Here is a 21,054-nt window from a genome sequence, read left to right on the forward strand (position 1 = left end):
GTCTTGAACACATAAAATAATTTTTATAGTAATATGAATAAGGATGATATTCGTTTTTAATTTTTTCCAACGTTGTACAATTTTATAGTTGTCATTGAACGATATAAAGCAGACTTCATAAAATTGAAAATAACAAACATTCATACATATCAATATATTATGTAATTTGTAAAAAATTAAAATTAAAGTAATTTATCAAAATAATTTATGTATGTTAACTTACGTCATTTCGCTATAACTGATACAGTGGCGTATTTACGGGGGGGTCCAAAAATTCTTACATATTTGGAAACCCCGATTTATGTAGGCACGCGCGGACGATGCAATTTATTCCCGTGAACAAAATATTTATATAAAATATAGCTTAAAATTAGCCAACGGACGCGGTCGAACACTCAAAAACCCGCCACCGCGCGTAACTAAACTTTTCCTTGTATTGTATGTACCTATTACCAATTACTAATTAGTATTCATTAAGGACCATGTTTACCTACGTAATATTTATATTCTGTCCAGAGATAAGCGAGTGATATGGACGACTGTTGTCATAATGTCATATTTCTACAATTTTAACATTTCATTATTTTTACGTATTAACACGAAGTTGACAACATATTAAACTGCTATCGAAGTAATATTAATTGTCAACGTGTACTGAGAATAAATTATTAATATTCAACTACGAGCTGCGAGGCATATATTAATATTCGTATAACCTATATTATATACATACTAAACTTTTAAATACAAAATCATATTATTTATTCTTTAAAAATCTATCTGTAGCTTTATCTGTACTCTATGTCTCTGTGATATTGTGTGTCGGTTCATAAAATATGTCTCTGATAGAAAATGTATAGGTATCGCACAGAATCGTCTTGCAAATCGTCAAATGCAATGATTTTGTTTTTAACTAACCTTTTGTATAAAATGAATTAATATAGAGTATTTATTTTTAAATAAATTGGTTTCTGATTTGTGATATTATAAAAACATATTTGACAAAACATTAAATAATTATTTAATAAATACTTTCAAATTTATTTTTTTATTTTTTTTTATAGTTGTATACTTGTATCTATTTATTGTTTGGAATTGAAATAAATATGTTCTTTAAATAATATAATAAAACAAAGTCCATTGAAATAATTTATTATTTCACCAGTTGCGTGTCCATCAGATCAGACAGTCAAATCTCCAACATTACAAATTCTTGAACCACATACAACAAAAAAACGTTCTTTATCGCCCAATATTGATAAATCAAATACATTTTTTGTCGGATTTATTAGACCCTTCCCCCCCCCAGAAAAAATTGAAAATACGCCACAACATAGGTAACTAGTTAAATATTTATTATAGGTAAATATTTGTTTATTATTATGTTTATGATTGTTTTAAGTTGTAATTACTAAAATTGATCCCAAATTTATGTCAAACTAAATACGAAGAACTGAATTTTTCAATAGCAAAATAAATGATATCGTAACGTTGCACATAAAAACTCGTTCACAATAGTATTGGTTTTTTGGATTACTGATAATTTCTTTGTCAATTTTGAGTAGTAATAATTCTCGATCGTTTGATAGCATAACCATATAAGTAATCACTATCGCTATGAGCATTTAAAAAAAAAATAGGAACCTATAATAAGTTATAGGTATAGATCAAATTGAAAATAGGTCGTTGGAGCAAATTGTATGATACTATAAATCGCGATACAGTAGTTATCGAACTATCGAGAACACTCAAAATTAACAAAGACCTAACGCTAATCCAAAAAACCAATACGATTTAGAACAACCCACTTTTTTTTAATGAACATAACTGCTTATAACTTATAGATCATTTATATATTTAAAGTAGGTACCTAATTAAGTCTCTCTCTCCTTCCAACTACATCCACCCACGAATGTTAACGTATTATTACTTATAATAATGTTATACATACTTTTACATTAATGTTCAAGTGAAACAAGTACACATTTTTACCTAGCATGCGGAAAAAAATCATCTTCATAAGTTAATATTAAAATGCACATTTATCAAAGTTGAAATTTCATGACAATTTTATTAGTTAAATAGTTCTATGTTTTTAGGTGCAGACTATTATAAAGAATTAAAATCAATTCTACGTGATCAACTACAACTTAATTTGTAAGTATTTCTTAAAAAAAAAAACATGGATAACTTTATGTAGGTATATAAAAATTAGTTGCAAAAATCTTGTTAAATTCAAACAAATTTGAACAATTAACAATCACAACCCCAAAGAGTATTTTTGTACATTTGTTTTTTCATAATTTGATTTCGTTATTAAACAACAGTTATGAAATATATTGTAATTTTTATACTACTTTTATCGTTTATGTTTTTTAGATTTGTACTTTTTGTAACAAAATCTATTATTAATTTGGTTTTCCAAAGCAAAATATTTTTTAAACATTTTTATTAATAAACATTAAAATTTCAAAAGATTGCCTAATAGTTATATATTTTAAATTATTTAACGTTTGGATGAATCAAGAATTGGGTCAAATTGTCCGAGGTATTCCCGCCATTTCACTCTCTCATCAAATCATTCTAACAAACCACTCCTAAGAAATCTTATTTGTATGTTATAGAAAAACTGACAACAAAATATTTTGGTAAGGAGTATGAAATTTAAAATTTATGCCATTTAAAAAAAAAATACTGAAATTATAATGAAAAAAATGTTTTATTCAAAAATGTATTTTAAAAATTAATTCAAATAAGAGATGTTAATCATATATACACTATAATTTTTTCAGGAAAATAAAATTATTTTATTCTATTATGAGACCAACAATTCTATTTTCCGTTGCAACGGATTCATTCTATTTCTTCATCTTGATGTACTTATTCATTCTGGTATGTTTCTTATTTAAATTTATACAATAATATTAATTAAGTAATGCATGTTATTGATAAAGTAGAATATGTCGTTGATGAAATGAAAATATTTTATACAAGCCAGTGAGCCAATTGTAAATAATTATACAGTCAATATATATATATTAAAATATTATATTATAATACAATAACACAGATAGTCATTATATCAATAACATATATTATTTGATTATGTTTTATAGTTAAAAACAATTTTCTACAAATGAAAAAAAAAGTAATAGGTATAAAGCAAAAGTTTTATTGACTTTTTATTGACGTTAGAAAGTTCTACTATAACGCTAATTTGGACCACATATTATCATATACAAAGTACATAGTATAAATGTTTTATTTTAAACACACGATTCATTATAAAATATAAAAAATTGGGTTTTTTTTAACTTAAGTTACCTGATAATTGACATTTTCCATCAGTTTTTAAAATACATTATTATTTTTAATTTTATAAATGTTTGTATTAGTTTTATTATTTATAAAAATTAATTAGATATCTGGTAGTAACTAGTTTTAATACTTTGTATTTAATAAATAACCCTATGTATATCATTTTTGAATGTATCCGTAGCTATACAGTGTCCATTAGTAGTAACATTTTAATTTCATTCATATCCTAATTTTTTAGTATTTTTTCTAGTTTCGAAAAAACTGCGAAATATTTAGTATGACAGTGGTATCATTCAATCATTATATTAGCCCTCGGAGCTCGTACGGCTGGCTTCTCAAAACTAGAAAAAATATTAAAAATCAGGAGATTAATGAAATTAAAATGTTGAAACGTCAATATTTTTAATACTCAAAAGAAAAATCTTTGAAATTTTTTTTTTTTATTTTATTTCAACTTACTAAAATAAACGCAAAATATTATTGATAATTTTTGTTTAAGCCTAGATATAATGTGTCGTGAATTATTGAAAACTATAAATGATCGATCACGGGATATAGGTTTTGTGTACATTACAATATGTGTGCATGAAGATTATTCTAATGAGAAAATTTAAAAATTAATTGGTAATTTAATTAAAATATACGGACTCAGCAGCAGACGTCATTCTTGGAATTATTTATATACAGATAAACAATATTAATTTTGAGTTATATCACTTATATCATAAAATATGAAATATTATTTTATTAAGTCTATGAAATACAATAATATATAATACCTAGCTCATAAGTTGTAAGATAGCTCTACAGCAAGTATCAAGTGCTTAGGCTAAAAATTAGTTGTTAAGTATCAATGCTACCAATAGCTATCTGATATTTATATACACTAAAATTACACTCTTATAATATATACAGTAAAAATAAGTCTGTGGTCTCAATGGTGGAATTTTAAGCTAAAATATCAGTAAAAAGTATTGATCACTGAGTTAAAACAAATATATTTGTATGAGTATTTGTGTTTAAATACTTTTTAAGTTGATGTATTTTTATCTCTATTTAAATACAAATGAAAAGTACCTTTTTAAAAGATAGTACATATATTATTTAACCACTTGTTGTATTATATTTTACTAAAATAGGCCTACTTGACACCGGGATTAGATACAACCCTAAACTTAATCAAAATCGGCTCATCAGTTGTCTTTATTGCTTCAAGGTTATTCATTTATTGTTATTTGTTTGAAAATATTAACATACAAGTATAACAACTATTATAACATTGATATTAGTGCATTTAGATTGATAATAATTAACTTTTATACAGAGAGAATTGGTCAACTTTAGCATATACTCTTGTAATTGGACAAAGATGGATTTAAAATTCAAGAAGTTGTTATTATTTACATTGAGGATGAATGATGCTAATCAAATGGTGATAAGAGCTTCGCCAAAAAAAATCATCAACTTACAATTATTCGCTAACGTATTAATTTAGATTTATTTTTAAATAGTTATAGTAATTACAAATAAACAGTTTGAAGTGTTTGAACACAATACCTAACTAAATTCAATTAATTTCAGATTATATCAATGTCTTTCAACATGGTCCCTGTCTTGTTGAAAATCACCAACTCAGAAAATCACAAGTCACAAGAGACTTAAACTTAAAACATTATATCACTTTAATATGTTTATACTAAAAGCCATTAAAAAAAAAAAAAAACTTAAATATTTCATATTAATAACAACCGTTTAAAATGTTGTACAATATTATATTATAATATTAAAGAAAACTAACAAAAAATCGTAAAAATAAATTATATGAATTATTTAAAACTAAAAATAATATCTTATAAATAAAAATATATACAATGTTCATAGTTCACAAATTTGTAATTCAAAATTCATTGATAATAATGATATAAATAGTGAACTCTTAAAAACAATGGTCCAAGTAAAATGTAATAGTATTTGTGGTAATTATGTAAACATTCAATAATTACATTATTGAATACTGACAACCTTATAATAAAATTATGATGTCTATTGCCTTTATCATATTTTACAATTTAAAAACCAGAGTATAATAAAAAAAAAACATAATTTATTTTTAGTTTTAAACAGATAAACATGAAAACAAATATAATTATATTATATTCTAGTTAAAAATATATTACTTATATCTTAATACAATTTTAAATTTAAATAATCATAATGTATAATAGTTATGTTTGTTTGAACCTTAAGTAAATTTAGCTTAAAATAAAAATAAAAGCAGTTTCTAACAAAAACTATAGTTATTTAGAAATCCTTTGTTCCATCTAGTAAGGTGTATTTTATCTAGGCATAAAATAATATTATTATGTTTATGAGAGTAAAAAAAAGAAATAAAATCATACATAAACTAAAAAGGTATACCTGTTTTCAGGATACTGACTATTTATTATTAAATATAACATATTAATTAAAATTAAGGAATAAGCATATGAACATATAAAAATTATTTAATAAATTACCATAAACTATAATCAGTGTCTTCTTGATATAAAGTTAAGAAAAATCCTATAAATGTCAAATACACAACTATGTTCCCACACAATGTAAAATTACAGGCTGTCCATGCAATCTAAAAGCAAAATAACCGAGTTAATTTTTAAATGTATTTTGAAAGTAATATAAACATTTAAAATCAATTAGAACTTACAGCATTAACTCTGGCCATTATTATAGGTAATGCAAATGAAGACACTACTATACCCATTGTAATAAATACAGCTAAGTCCATATTGGCATTACCAGATCCTGAGTAATCATTGAAGCGTTTCATCAACATAGTTGGTAATGGTGCCAGCAAATAAAATACCACAACTATGAATGGCCACCAAGAACTAAAACAAATAAATTAGGTATATCTTTTTGAAATATAATGTTGAAATACTTACTAAAACAACTTCTAAACAACAACAGTGTATACAAGTAATACATAATAACAACCAAATGACTTACTTTAAATCTGGCAACGCACATGCTAATATGACTAATGTCATACCAATGGAACCAGCAAAAGCCAAACTCATCAAACTGTAAAGAAATATAACAATTAAAATGAATGAATTTGACCAAAACAATAAGTATGAAGTGCTCACAGAGTATATACACCTATTTCAAAACAACACATTTTGATTTAAACTTTTCTCTTTTAATATAAATCTACAATTTTTAATTTCATAAAATAATAAAACTAATAACTTACGCTATTTAATATCAAATCGTAGTAACCAAGGGGATCATGAAACAAAAAAAAATATAATATTAATTTATATGTTATTAATAGTAAATCTAAAAAATATACAATAATAAACACAATATATACTTAATATACTTATGGTAATAACATCACACATGAAATATAGACTAAAAAATCAATTAAAAATGCAATATTTAATATTATTTAACTTTAACTTTAGGTTCCTACCACAGTTATGATACCACATGAAGAACAAAGCCTATTTAATAACTTAGAGAACAACCAATCATTTTATAAAAAACATAAATTATAAAATATACTTAATAAAGTATTAAGAAATTCAAAGTATAACTAACATCTGCCTAGATCATTTAAATTGTCTATTTTATTTGTAGGTAATAATAGATATCAGTATTCTAAATGTTAACACAATACTAAAATATTAAATTTAAAATAATATTTTAAACATAAAAATTATGAGATATGAAAAATATATATCTATGGTTTTTTACTAAGAATACTATTTGCTACTAAAGAATAGTTTATAGTTTTGTTTCAATACTGAGTTTTATATCAGCTCTAAAAGCTTCAAATGATACTTATTTTTTAATATTATAAGTAAAAAATTAATATTCATAAATCATAATAACTTATTATAAAATAGATTAGATTATAAAATGTTTTATCTTAAAGCACATTCTTTAAACACTATTATTTTTTATTTGCAAAAATCAAGCACAACTAAATAAAAAAAATATGTATAATTAAGAAAAGTATAATCTAAAAGTATGTATTATGGATGAGGATAACAATTAACAAATGTTTGAAAAAGATAGTAGTCTGAATGGGAGAATGTTTATGAAAAATCAATTTTATTTTGGAATAGACAATACATATGATTGCATTAATACTAGAAACCGCTATCAAACCCTCCACACATAACAAAACTCAGACTTGTCTTTTGTTATCCAGTAACCCTTCAGAAAGATTAAAAAGAAATTGATGTAGCACTATACTTTTCTAACCTAATCTTATAACCACTACCTAGGAATGTCCTCGATAGGAGACTACTCCCATCAAGTTTTCACATTAAACCCAACTGTGTCATCATTTAAGCTAATAATACAAAAAACTGTACATTTTTTAATTTAATTGAAAAATAAATAACTGAAATCTGAGAAACAATGATAAGAACACCACCGAGTAACAACCCAGACTTAATACAAATTAATTAATTTACAAATTAGCTACCAATAGCATCCTATTAATATTAAAGATCAATAGTAGGTGATCTTTGACCACACTCTAATTAATCAAATTGGACAATTTGACAGAATTGCGCCAATACGATATTTTTTTTATTTTTTAAATGAAGAAGAAAATAACTCACTGTAATTTAAAACATTTTAAATGAGATAACATTTTTATTATATTTTTAATTTTATTTCATTATTTAAAAATGTCGATAACCTTCAAATAAATTAATGCAAATCTATCATATATAGATAAGCAGTTTTTTACGTCATTCATCAATATTATTTAATTTCAGATAATTAAAATTTACCTTAGAAAGAAATACCTACTTCTTCATATTATGCCCACCCACTATTTCATCCAAATTTCCCTTATTATATTGCTTGAAGATCTTGCCTATGAAAACCTATAGTTTTGTTATTAATCTTATTGAATTTAGCAATGTATCGCTTTTTTATAATCTTGTTATTTAAAATGTGTATACAATTGTAATATGTTAATTTACTAATAATACTTGTATGATGTAAATGAAATTCGTGCATTAAGGAGCCTGCCGTTAGATAATAAATAATTGTACATAAAATAGCTAGCGATAAAAATCATACTACAGCAATAACAGTAAATTGATGATTTGAACGTTAGCAGTGTAACACGCCTTTGAATCGTTAACGTTCAAAATATGCGCACGGAAAGGCAAACAGTGTCATTGACAATAATAAATCACGCTGCCCGTGCGTTTACCTTTTAGTCCAGCCATCGTGAACGACTATGTCCGACGTGACGTTGCAAGAAGCTTACGGTGATTGACGACAGATAATTATACGTAATGTTTATGATGTATTAAATTAACATCAATATTAATAATATAATATAAATTGTACAGCGACTGGACGATGATTTCAAACAACAAAAACGCCAAACGGATATGTTATAAATAATAAGATGTATTTATTTATGTTTTAATAATGATTTCGATACTTAAAATACTTTTCAGAAAAGAAAAAAAAGGAAAAAATAGTGGAAAACAAACAACAATAATGATGAAATATGACGTCCGTCGTTCACGATCTACGATTAATAATACTTAATATTTACGTTAGACAATAGAATTTAGAATAGACTATTATAAGATGATTCTGACAATAAGTGTAAGACACAATTAATAGTATAATCTATATTATCACACATTTCGACCAGACGGTCGTTATCTTAGCGTAAACATTGATTGGTACTATCAGCGGGCGGCACAGACACAGTGTCGTCGTTTGTGACATCGCGAGTCCGGCGGTGTCATAACGTTGTGACGGACGTGCCGAACTGCCGATTGATTAACGGACGAACGGGTGAAACGCCGGAAGACGAGCAAAACGTTATTAATAACAAATATCAAGTCCGTCCGTTGTCATACCGTTTTGATTAATAATCTATTCTACTTCCGTCGCAATTATTAATAATCGCCGCGTTCGGGAAACGTCCCGTCCCGTCCGACCGGCCGACCGCGGTTGGCACTACTGTTTTCCCATACGGGCCGCCATCTTAGGCCACGGCATGATTGTGCTTTTTTGATTTCCCGGTCCCTACCGCCACCACCGCCGCGACGAACCACTGAATTACACATTTACACACACACACACACGCACACGAACCAACGTCTCAGTGTCTCACACCGACACACACTCACACACAGGCAAATCATAACCAGTATTGTTGTCCGCTTTTGTGACTTTTGTGTCGCCGTGTTCCGTTTTTATTATTCGTCAGAATCGCCTAATACACGTACATAAAACTGTCGAACACATCGTTCGTCTCTCATTGTTCGAACGGACCACTGTACGCGGACTAGTCACCGGAAACGTCGATCTCCGTGTCCAGTCTGCCCATTAATTTCGGCGTACACCATTTTCTAAAGTTTAAATCAAAACTCCCGTTGCTCGCGCTGTAACCGGCCTGCAATAATGTCCGAACCAGCGAAAGGGTAAGTAACAAAAACAAACGTCCTCCTCCTATTAAATCTTCGTCCCCGTACTTCTATTGTCCGCACCTCTTTGTGTCGTTATTTTATCGCGATTTATTATGCCTGTTTAATTGTCAATACTTCGATTATCAGGACTTTGGTTGTAATCGGTAGAATTGTGGCCTCGTTACACTAGGAAAAGTTGGAATAACCCGAAAATGACATTGCGGAAATACCAATTACACGACGATGATGATATAATCTTTGTCGTCTAACCACTTTTACATACGTGTACATACGCGATACACATAAATTATTTTTAAGTTTCAAGCTTTCAAAAAAAAAAATGCAGATCATATCATTGTTGGAAGTCAATATGAAAACTTAAACAGTACACTAATATAACTTAACAAAGAAATGGGTTATTTTACATAACTAAATGAAGTTGCTTTGGAATTACATTTTTGTTCCTGAGCTAAAAATGAACAACTTAGTATTTTTGCTATGTCATAGCTAGTTAACCTTTTTTATTACTAATCTTAAACACTCGTCAATTTATTTTTAACAATATTCTTGAAGAAATTATAGCTTATCACTGAATAATTATTTTAATGTGGTGCTTTTATTTCAATTTAATTAATTATAGTCATATATTATTGGTTATTTCTTCATATTATATTAAAATATGCTTTATACTTATTTAATGTGGATCTTATCAATATAAGATAAGATTAATACAATTTTAACAAAAATGTCAAAATAATGTAGATGGGTACTTTTAATATAGTTAAAAACTCTGAATTCCTTAGCTAAATACTTATTGCATAAAATCATTTTTAAGATTTATTTTGGTAGTGTTAAAAAATATAATAGATTAATAAATATTTTTATCTTCTTTTATAGAAAAAAATTTAAGTCCCTAAATTCATTCAACAGCATTAAGATGTGGCTCAATCAATATAATATTACCTTTTCTAATATATAATACATAATATATACTTATTTTATATAATTAATAATTTAACTATATTTTTAGCGAGGAATTAGCCACTGCAATTTTGAAGCAAAAAGATCGTCCAAATAGGCTCATTGTAGAAGAAGCTATCAACGATGATAACTCAGTCATTGCATTATCTCAGGTACCCACAAATTAACTTTTATTAGATGTAAAAATTATTTAAAAGATTTATTCTAGTCATTTTTAATAATTTTTTTATTTTATATTTAAGGCTAAAATGGATGAATTACAACTCTTTCGTGGAGATACCGTGTTGCTAAAAGGCAAACGCCGTAAAGAATCTGTTTGTATTGTGTTATCCGATGAAACTTGCCCAGATGAAAAAGTACGCATGAACAGAGTTGTGCGTAACAATTTACGTGTCAGAATATCAGATATTGTTCAAATACAACAATGTCCTGATGTAAAGTATGGAAAACGTATTCATGTGCTTCCAATCGATGATACAGTAGAAGGATTAACTGGGTAAAACTCACAACATCTATACATAACTATATATTTATTAATAAGCCAAATTTTTGTTGTAGAAATTTGTTTGAAGTTTTTCTTAAACCCTACTTCTTAGAAGCATATAGACCTATACATAAAGATGATAATTTCATTGTTCGTGGAGGTATGAGAGCTGTAGAATTCAAAGTTGTTGAAACTGATCCATCACCATATTGTATTGTTGCTTATGACACAGTTATACATTGTGAAGGGGATCCAATCAAAAGAGAAGTAACTTAAAATTATTTTACCTTAGTTTTACCATAGGTCTTATAATTAAATTAATTACTTTAGGAAGAAGAAGAAGCTTCAAACACAGTTGGTTATGATGATATTGGAGGTTGCCGCAAACAATTGGCACAGATTAAAGAAATGGTCGAACTCCCACTCAGACATCCAAGTTTATTCAAGGCTATTGGTGTAAAGCCACCTAGAGGAATTTTGTTATATGGACCTCCTGGTACTGGAAAAACACTTATTGCCCGTGCTGTTGCAAATGAAACTGGGGCATTCTTTTTCTTAATCAATGGTCCTGAAATTATGAGTAAACTTGCTGGTGAATCTGAAAGTAACTTAAGAAAAGCTTTTGAAGAGGCTGATAGAAACTCTCCTTCCATTATTTTCATTGATGAATTAGATGCTATTGCACCCAAACGTGAAAAAGTAATTTGATAAAAATGTTTTCCATTAGTCAATCATCAATTTAATGTACTATAATACCTATATAAATTTTTTACTTAGACTCATGGTGAAGTAGAACGCCGTATTGTATCTCAATTACTAACACTCATGGATGGATTAAAATCTTCATCTCATGTCATTGTTATGGCTGCAACCAATCGTCCAAATTCAATAGATTCAGCTCTTAGACGTTTTGGACGCTTCGATAGAGAAATTGATATTGGAATACCAGATGCTACTGGGCGTTTAGAAGTATTGCGTATACATACTAAGAACATGAAACTTGCTGAGGAAGTTGACTTGGAACAGGTAAAAATAATTGAATAAAATTTCAATTATAAATACCTATTTTTGTTAACTCATCACAATTAAATTTAATGTAACCAATAGATTGCTGCTGAAACTCATGGTCATGTTGGTGCTGATCTTGCCTCATTGTGTTCTGAAGCTGCCCTGCAACAAATCCGTGAAAAAATGGACTTGATAGATTTAGAAGATGATCAAATTGATGCTGAAGTATTGAATTCATTAGCTGTCACCATGGAAAACTTTAGGGTAAATTTAATTTACTTCAATTAGATTTTTGAATTCAAAATTTACATTTGTATTATTTATTTAGTATGCCATGGGTAAGAGTAGCCCAAGTGCTTTAAGAGAGACAATAGTTGAGGTTCCAAATATTACATGGGAAGATATTGGAGGTTTGGCCAATGTGAAACGTGAATTACAAGAACTTGTTCAGGTAAGTTGTTAAAAAAATATTTTTAAATGATAATTTGTTAATTTATATTTTTTATTATTATTGGTATAGTATCCAGTTGAACACCCAGACAAGTTTTTGAAATTTGGTATGCAACCTTCAAGAGGTGTTTTGTTTTATGGACCTCCAGGTTGCGGTAAAACTTTATTAGCAAAAGCCATTGCTAATGAATGTCAAGCTAACTTTATATCAGTAAAGGGTCCAGAACTGTTAACTATGTGGTTTGGTGAATCAGAAGCTAATGTCCGTGATATCTTTGATAAGGTAAGTACACTAATAGTCTTTTTTTTTTCTTCATAAAATTTTAATGAGTATATAATTGTATAGGCAAGAGCTGCTGCTCCATGTGTACTGTTTTTCGATGAGTTAGACTCCATTGCTAAATCTAGAGGAGGAAATGTTGGTGATGCTGGTGGTGCAGCTGACAGAGTAATCAACCAGATTTTAACTGAAATGGATGGTATGGGCGCCAAAAAGAATGTATTCATAATTGGTGCTACCAACAGACCTGGTAAGTTCTAAGCGTTTCATTAATCCCAGCACAAAAATATGACTAAATGTTAATGTTTATTTTAGATATCATTGATCCTGCTATTCTTCGTCCAGGACGTTTAGATCAATTGATCTATATTCCTCTGCCTGATGAAAAATCACGCGAAGCCATTTTCAAGGCTAATTTGAGGAAATCTCCTGTTGCCAAAGTAATTTTTTTTTTTATCATTAACATCCAAGATGTTTAATATTTATACACTATATTTTACATTAGGATGTCGACCTCGACTACATTGCAAAAGTCACTCACGGTTATTCTGGTGCTGACTTGACTGAAGTATGTCAACGTGCCTGCAAACTTGCAATTAGGCAAAGTATTGAGGCAGAAATAAGACGTGAGCGTGAAGCTGCCTCAAACCAAGGAATGGAGGTATTTAAATGTTTTAAAATTAATTTATAAGTATATTTAATATAATTTAAATTTGTGTTTAGACTGATGTTGCTGAAGATGATCCCGTCCCAGAAATCACAAAAGCTCACTTTGAAGAAGCTATGTTATATGCCCGTCGTTCTGTAACTGACAATGACATACGCAAATATGAGATGTTTTCTCAAACATTACAACAGTCTCGTGGTTTTGGCACTAATTTCAGGTTCCCCACAACGACAGGCACACCGGCTGCTAACAATGCAACAACTGGTGGCGATCAAGCCACATTCCAAGATGATGGCGACGATGACTTGTACAACTAAGCCTGTTTTCCCTTCCCTCAAATAATAGATTTAATGTATATTCAAAGATTTAAGAATGATTCAAGCATTTTTTTTTTTTTTTTATATATATTTTAAAATAAAATAAAGAAATTTAATACACATTTGATTTATAAATATTTAAGTTTATTAGGTTTTTCTAATGTTTGTACACGGTTATACAGTATATAGGAAAAAAAATGGTGGGATACAAAAAAAAAATGTTATATCGGTTTTTTTTTATAATTATTATTTATTTTTTTCTTTTATAAGAATGATTATTAATAAAATTTAAACAAAATACAAACACAAATTACAAGAAATAGTATTGCTTTTAGTCAGTTAACTCGAGATCGTATGTGTCCATGATTGCGGCCATAGCATTCCAAAGTGTATCCTTGTCCAAATCTTCAACCAATGCCTTGAAAAAATGTAAAATAATAAGTATAGCTCATACATACTATGAAACATATATATAACTATTATATAGTTTAGATGATTCACATATTATAACAGTATGTCTTTAATATCATGAATTTTATTTATTTTTTAAAGAAAATTTGAAGTATTCAGTTTCATTTTATTAATTTGTAATAATAAGACGTAAAATATGTGAATCTGGTATTTTTTGTAATATACTTAAAACCATACTTTCTCACTTCTATCAAACTTTATAATTTTTACTTTTGGAACGTTCGAGGATAATGAGACTTTAACATTTTTAAGCAATATCCTAAGACGTCCTAAATATTAAAACATTTTTTCAAACAAAGTTAACCAAATGTCCTTAAAATAAATGACCCTGTATAATATTATGTCAATAGTATATTCTATGGTAATTAAAATATGACTAAACATCAACAGCCCTGCTATGTTGAAACAGTAGAGGCATATCACTTCAAAATGATTGGTATCCTTTCAAAAATCAGCTAAAATATACACGTCAATTAATTGTTCTCAAATTCCAATGATCTTTCATACATTTAATTTTTGCTCATATTTTGTAGACAATATAATAAGGTTTTTTTGGCAAATAATTGCTAAAACGAAAAAAATTTGAACTAATTCAAAAACATTCTTTGAAATGAGAACGATTAAATACCAACAGCACACTAAAGAGTAGAAACATACCTGATACCACGGTTGAATTTCATAATCAATTATTTGAGATGGAATGCCATAAACTTTGATTGCTAGTTCAATACAAGCAATTGCAATGTGCTGTGCCTTATACTTGAGTATATCACTGCTATGATAAAAATCCTAAAAAAATAATTAATGTATCTTGAATAACTAATACAAGATGACCACAGTTTGAATTGAGAATGTATAGCAAGGTTGAATATATTTAGAAATTATTAAAATATATACAAAGAAATAAAACTTACGTGTAAGAAATCATATGCTTTTTTAAATACAATGATGTCCTTGCCATGTTTTGAATAAAAAACTGGACGTAGAGTCTGAACGTAGTGCAAAAAATACTGTAAAAATAATATAACTGTCATGTACCAACAAAAACATGAAGGCAAAAATAAGAAGACCAGTCATCCTGCATAATAAAATTGCAAACAAGTTGCATTTCGGTTTCAATATGATTTATAAATGTTATTAAGTTTTTATGAAAACTATATGGAATACTTTGAATCACAGCCAAAAATATGTTATAAAGCTTGTAAAATTATACATTCTTTCATATGTTTATACTTCTAAATTGTACTATGAATGTTCAAATGTGTAAATAATTAAATGTAACAATTTTTGTTCATAAATCATAAAATGTCATATCCAGTTCTTAGAGTTTAAGAGAACTATCTAATAATGCATGGTTAATTTTAATAATTTACACATTAATACTTATAATGTTATATAATAAACAATATGTATAATTGTATAATTATACAAACTATAAATTAGTTTAAAAGACTAATTATTCAAAATATTACATAGATTTTCTAAAAACCATAAAAAAAATATAAATATTTTGTACATTACACCGATTAAAATAACAACTAATATAACCATAACACAGTCGGTGGTTATCTAATCATGAGACTATATGGGTCATGAATTGTGTTTGGGCAGGCAAACGAGTGGTCTCCTTATTATAGTGTTTATTGAAAACAACCATGCCTGTGAAATACAATTGTCAATTAGTTAAAAAATTTAAAGTTACGTTGTGTGGATGATCAAAAGTAGTGTCAAATTGCACTATTCTCATGATTAGCATTTCGGCGTGCACAATGGAATCCCGGAAGTTCCAATAATCTTCAGCTAAACGCAATGGAGCTGCATCTCTGTGTAATGTGTGGTAACACACATTTATCAAATCTCGAAGTCTGACGGTTTCATCATGTACTTTACTAGCCAAATATAAAGTTGCACTAGCTATGGACTGTGAACATATATATTACATTAAAATCACAATATTACAATATTTAAATGTTTGTATTACAATTTGGTGTTTTAATAGATTTGATCTCTTATTTTATTTAATGCTGACGCTCAACAAAATAACTGACATATGATACTAAAAGTGATTTGTAATTAGTAACAAGACACTCATAAAATTCTATTTATAACTATATTGAAAATCACATTGTTCCCACCAATTTAACATGTCAAGATAATACAATTAATTTATATGTTATTTTTCACCAATAATAATACCGTGTATACTAATTTTGTCATTTATAGTGTTAATTACAATTTCATCGTAAACACATTTGTAATAATTGCTGTGGTAAGTATTTATTTATTATTGAAGAATAGTTGTACTCTGTCTTGATTAGTATTCAATACAAAATTATTACAAGTTTTGCGCCGAAACAGATGAACCCAATATTTTTGCACGATAGATACTTGATTATGATCTAAAAAATTAATACATTTCACAGCAGCAAGTATATCAAAATGGCAGATGGTAATAGAAATAAAAATCATATGCTTTAACTAACACATCACATTGGTGGGAGTACATTATCAATTGTCATTTCTTATCATATAATTAATTACATGTTAATAAACATACAAATACATTACATTTTCAATTTTGTAACATACTATACAAATACAATTTTAATATTTCTAAACAATTTATAGCAATCCGAACAAAGTTTTTATTTTTAGACACATATTTTCAATTTCAAATTAAATCCTTAATGTTTCATTCAATAATTAATGAGTTAAAGACCAGGTTAAAAAATCATTAAATTTGTTACCTGACAAAATAAAATCGTATAATGCCATGTTTTAACATATGATATACTTACATAATTACATAAAATAAGAATGCTGAAAATATTATTTTACCACCAAGAGTTATCAGTATTAATAGTAATTTCACTTACGTTTGGTGCCTCAAATCATACATAGTGTCGTAACAATAATTTTATGCAGTTCAATAAATGTGATTATGCAGATGGAAACAAACATTTTTACTCTTATTAATATTTTGTATATTATTCTGCATTAAACCAAAAAACCCGTTAAACAACAAGTTCAGATTATAGGTATACAAATTTTTTATTTCTAATTTTTTTTTTTATGTATAAATATAAAAAAATCTGCAAAATAAATACAAACTATCATTTATGTACAAAATGCAAAGCCTACTAAAAATGTCATCATTTGATGAAATTCATTGATGAATTTTAAAAACTATTACAATACACTTCATATTTTGATTTTGTATTTTTAGTATGAGCTATTATAATAAATATAGTGAAATAAGTTTATTAATTTTAATTATATAAACTTATATATTTTTATATATTTAGAATATTAACATTTAACCATTAATCATACCACCTTTACTTTAACTTGCAAAAATAAATATATACACATTAAAAATGTATATAATATTTTGTATGCCAATGCTAATAATCAGTAAAATATTAATTATGTTTGTTTATACCATAAATTGTTTTTTTTCTTTTTACATTTCAGTATATTTTATTTTATATAACTGTATTTATATGGTTAATATTTGTATTATTATATGTATAATAAAACATACTTAAAGAACTGATAAATTGTAATCATTTCATAATTAGTCAAGTGCAATTTTATATTTGATGATTATTGATTTAAAATATAAGTGTATTTGCCATAATCATTCGATATGTTGTGACTATTTGTTTCCTAGACAACCATTTTTCAATGTTATATAAAACAAGTGTTGTATAACTATATGTACAAAAAAAAAAAAAACTGGAAATTATTGATAGATTATTGGTATATATGTATTATACATGAAAAAATTATTCATATTTGAAATAATAATAATTTAAATTTGTTAAGACTCTTTCAGTAAATTTTATATACCTATTTCCTATGGACTAAGTTTTAATCAAATAATTTTAAATATAATAAAACAATTATAGGCCTTTTATACATATATGTGAATAGCAAGCTATAAAACATAAATCATAGTTTAGTTATTATTCACTGTAATAACTTGTAAACAATAAAAAACAAATAAAAATATGAAATATAAAATAAACAATTTAAGACTAATATTTAAACTTAATTTATGTACTGCTAACATAAATTAAGACCTAACACAGGACAATAATTTGAATGCATCTGTGGTGATACACTAAAAATTTAATTTTAAATTTTTTATAACTATAAATAAAATGAAATAATAGATATAATAATATAAATAATAATTTAAGTGTAGCACCTAGGTTTTTTTTTTATCATTAGTACAAATGTAAAAATTAAATTTTATTTTAAATATATGTAAGAATTTGATTTTTTATGAAGGTCCTTTGCCTTCTTAAAACTATTTAAATATATAGTGATTGATCACTATATTTCAATAATGTGTATTAATCTATTATTTAATGTATTGGTTTCTAAAATGATTCAAATGTAATAATAAGTAACGAAGATTAATGATAAACCTATACCTACTTAATATAATAATTATGTGTATTGTAATCAGTTAAAATATAGATATACTGAATTTTGAAAAATAATAACATATTAAATATGAGTACTTACATAATTGTCATATGTGTTTTCATCAACATGTTTATAAAACTTATGGAAGTAAACTGCAGCTGAGCATATAGTTACATGTTTTAAACCCAGTTTAATACCTATTCATAAAACATAAATAAAACACTGTATACTTCAGAATATGTAGATATAAAATTTTAAACCATACCGCATTCAAATATAAATCGTACAGCAATGTAATTTGACTTGTGCGCCAAATAGTCAGTAAGAGGTGCCTCTGGTTTTTTAAATTTGTCTTGGCTCTCTGAACGCAGTTTTGTTCGATACTTCGGTTTTGAAATGTTTTTGTTTTTCTTATGAGATTTAACCTTCTGCTTGTGGGTCTTCGTCTTGCTTTTGGTAATGCTCTTCATTTTTGGTGCTTTTTTACCCATAGTGGTTTAAATTTAATAACTTAATTTCAAGACTTTTCTAGAAATCAATGACACACATTATAAAATACACTTAGTTGTAGGTAACATTTAACACCAGTATAAACCAATAGAACGAATGAATGCTAGTTTACTCCTGACTAACATGAATACATTTGAATATTAACCAAGGAAAAAATTAAAGCTCGAAAAATATAATAAATTACAGTAAATGCATAACAAACAACTATTAATTTGACAAAACGATATAATGTATTAATGTGTATGTACGATAATGAAAAATGTTAAATTAGTATTGACTATACACATTGGCTGAGCAAACGCGCACACGCCATACGGCAAGCAGTGCCCGTATATTTATATACATCAATAATGTGATGAGTGGTAACTCTGATCAGTATTTGTCGACTATTCGAGGTTATGTTCATAAAGAATTTGGCGGAAATTTAAATGAATATACACTATTATTAGGTAGTAAAAAACTACAGAAAAAAAATTTGCAAACGTGAATTTTTATTTCAACAATAATTTATGATAAGGCAATAATCAAAAAAAAAAGCCAAAGTTAATATGACGCTCTCATTCTCTCCACAAACACGCCCTGTTGGCTGTTATACCTATACAAAATACAACATACAAATATAACATAATTTTACTAGTGTAACTAGGTAATCTTCGAAAGTTACTAGATAACTTTAAAATTTAAAAATAACAAAATATAAAGTATTAGGTAAACACTAACGTTAAGTAAACACGACTCACACAATTAGGTCAAATTGCCTAATACCAGCGACCCGCTCTATATACAGTACAGATACCTACACATCCATTAAAATGTATTTTGTGTACATTTTCAACCGTTTCTATCCTACCTTAGAGTTTATTTATATTTATTATTGCAAACAAACGACGCAGCTACCATCACGATGGCATGATCTAATAAACTATTACAGCAACCATAAATTTTGATAATTATAAAAGATTTATACGAGTGTATTTGTTTTAAAAAAGATATTCTTTAAACACTTGGGCAAATAAATATAAATGAAAATAACCATATAAATTATACTTAACAATATGTTTTAACACATGATAAAACACAATAATAGACAATATATTAATTATTATTACCTATTTTAGAGAGCACAATTAAACATCGACACGAACAAAAATTGTAATGAAAAATCAGAAAAATGCCATTTCACAGTAGGAAGACAAGACAGTGGTCATGGCAATTGGCAATGTCCTATGGCTATATAGTATATACTATATAGCATTGGTTCCCAACCTCTTCTATTCTACGCCTCTTTGTAGATTTTCAAAAATCTCGTACCCCCTCCTATAGATTGAAAAAAATCGATCACCTTTTTTTGTGTACATTAAAAATAAACTATACAATATTCGGATTGACTACTTTTGTATTGATGATAATAATTAGAAAATATTAATAATAGTAAATAAAAAAATACATAATAGAATATTAATGTTAATGCTGACAACACTTTTCTTTGGACAGTTTCGTAATAACTGCTTGCGCCTCCCTATAGCAATGTATATACCCCCCCCCCCACACACACACACAGTTTGGGAACCAGTGCTATATAGGTACTGACTTCTAACATGTTTTTAATAGTTAACTTTAATAAAATATCGTATAGGTATACTTACAATCGGCCCATGCATGTTATTTTT

General features: G+C 27.1%; 3 protein-coding genes and 2 long non-coding RNA genes across 8 annotated transcripts; 3 read left to right on the top strand and 2 right to left on the bottom strand.

The window, feature by feature from the left end:
* The first annotated feature begins 2,511 nt into the window (after positions 1-2,511).
* LOC132930647 (uncharacterized) lies at positions 2,512-4,577 on the top strand. Its single transcript, XR_009662258.1, has 3 exons — positions 2,512-2,648; positions 2,793-2,892; positions 4,458-4,577. It is a non-coding gene; the product is annotated as an uncharacterized LOC132930647 (long non-coding RNA).
* A 129-nt stretch (positions 4,578-4,706) lies between these two features.
* Positions 4,707-5,076, top strand: LOC132930646 (uncharacterized). Its single transcript, XR_009662257.1, has 2 exons — positions 4,707-4,801; positions 4,900-5,076. It is a non-coding gene; the product is annotated as an uncharacterized LOC132930646 (long non-coding RNA).
* Positions 4,790-6,698, bottom strand: LOC132930645 (leptin receptor gene-related protein). Of its 3 annotated transcripts, XM_060996628.1 has the most exons (5): positions 6,465-6,511; positions 6,325-6,399; positions 6,023-6,206; positions 5,835-5,944; positions 4,790-5,658 (listed from the first exon to the last, which is right to left on the bottom strand). In XM_060996628.1, coding segments are annotated over exons 1-5 (402 nt in total). In that variant the 5' UTR covers positions 6,497-6,511; the 3' UTR covers positions 4,790-5,657. The 3 variants fall into 3 exon arrangements, with proteins under 3 accessions (XP_060852611.1, XP_060852612.1, XP_060852610.1); XM_060996629.1 differs by lacking the exon at positions 6,465-6,511 and adding an exon at positions 6,572-6,698 and having other exon boundaries at positions 4,790-5,944; XM_060996627.1 differs by having other exon boundaries at positions 4,790-5,944.
* A 2,713-nt stretch (positions 6,699-9,411) lies between these two features.
* On the top strand, positions 9,412-14,088 carry LOC132930643 (transitional endoplasmic reticulum ATPase TER94). The gene is made up of 13 exons (XM_060996624.1): positions 9,412-9,794; positions 10,810-10,912; positions 11,003-11,256; positions 11,319-11,511; positions 11,575-11,943; positions 12,022-12,270; positions 12,352-12,516; positions 12,581-12,703; positions 12,773-12,985; positions 13,049-13,232; positions 13,298-13,422; positions 13,488-13,643; positions 13,706-14,088. Exons 1-13 carry the CDS (start codon positions 9,775-9,777, stop codon positions 13,964-13,966), a joined length of 2,415 nt encoding a protein of 804 aa, XP_060852607.1. The 5' UTR covers positions 9,412-9,774; the 3' UTR covers positions 13,967-14,088.
* Positions 14,089-14,196: 108 nt separating this feature from the next.
* LOC132930644 (cyclin-Q) lies at positions 14,197-19,663 on the bottom strand. Of its 2 annotated transcripts, none has more exons than XM_060996625.1 (6): positions 19,140-19,661; positions 18,974-19,071; positions 16,140-16,358; positions 15,352-15,447; positions 15,095-15,226; positions 14,197-14,384 (listed from the first exon to the last, which is right to left on the bottom strand). In XM_060996625.1, exons 1-6 carry the CDS (start codon positions 19,363-19,365, stop codon positions 14,298-14,300), a joined length of 858 nt encoding a protein of 285 aa, XP_060852608.1. In that variant the 5' UTR covers positions 19,366-19,661; the 3' UTR covers positions 14,197-14,297. The 2 variants fall into 2 exon arrangements, with proteins under 2 accessions (XP_060852608.1, XP_060852609.1); XM_060996626.1 differs by lacking the exon at positions 14,197-14,384 and adding an exon at positions 14,932-15,003 and having other exon boundaries at positions 19,140-19,663.
* Between the last annotated feature and the right edge of the window lie 1,391 nt (positions 19,664-21,054).

This window comes from Rhopalosiphum padi, chromosome 4 (assembly GCF_020882245.1).
Source record: "Rhopalosiphum padi isolate XX-2018 chromosome 4, ASM2088224v1, whole genome shotgun sequence".
Lineage (NCBI taxonomy): Eukaryota > Metazoa > Arthropoda > Insecta > Hemiptera > Aphididae > Rhopalosiphum > Rhopalosiphum padi.

Excerpts from the sequence above, each read along its gene's own strand:
- LOC132930645 (XM_060996627.1), bottom strand. The coding sequence starts at position 6,496 with ATGTGTTGTTTTGAAATAGGTGTATATACTCT. Across the intron at positions 6,400-6,464 it reads GAAATAGGTGTATATACTCT|TTTGATGAGTTTGGCTTTTG; the intron begins GTGAGCACTTCA and ends ATTTCTTTACAG. Across the intron at positions 6,207-6,324 it reads TGTGCGTTGCCAGATTTAAA|TTCTTGGTGGCCATTCATAG; the intron begins GTAAGTCATTTG and ends TATTTGTTTTAG.
- LOC132930643 (XM_060996624.1), top strand. The coding sequence starts at position 9,775 with ATGTCCGAACCAGCGAAAGG. Across the intron at positions 10,913-11,002 it reads CAGTCATTGCATTATCTCAG|GCTAAAATGGATGAATTACA; the intron begins GTACCCACAAAT and ends TTTATATTTAAG. Across the intron at positions 13,644-13,705 it reads CCTCAAACCAAGGAATGGAG|ACTGATGTTGCTGAAGATGA; the intron begins GTATTTAAATGT and ends ATTTGTGTTTAG.
- LOC132930644 (XM_060996625.1), bottom strand. The coding sequence starts at position 19,365 with ATGGGTAAAAAAGCACCAAAAATGAAGAGCATTACCAAAAGCAAGACG. Across the intron at positions 19,072-19,139 it reads ACGATTTATATTTGAATGCG|GTATTAAACTGGGTTTAAAA; the intron begins GTATGGTTTAAA and ends TTTTATGAATAG. Across the intron at positions 14,385-15,094 it reads AAATTCAACCGTGGTATCAG|GCATTGGTTGAAGATTTGGA; the intron begins GTATGTTTCTAC and ends CATTTTTTCAAG.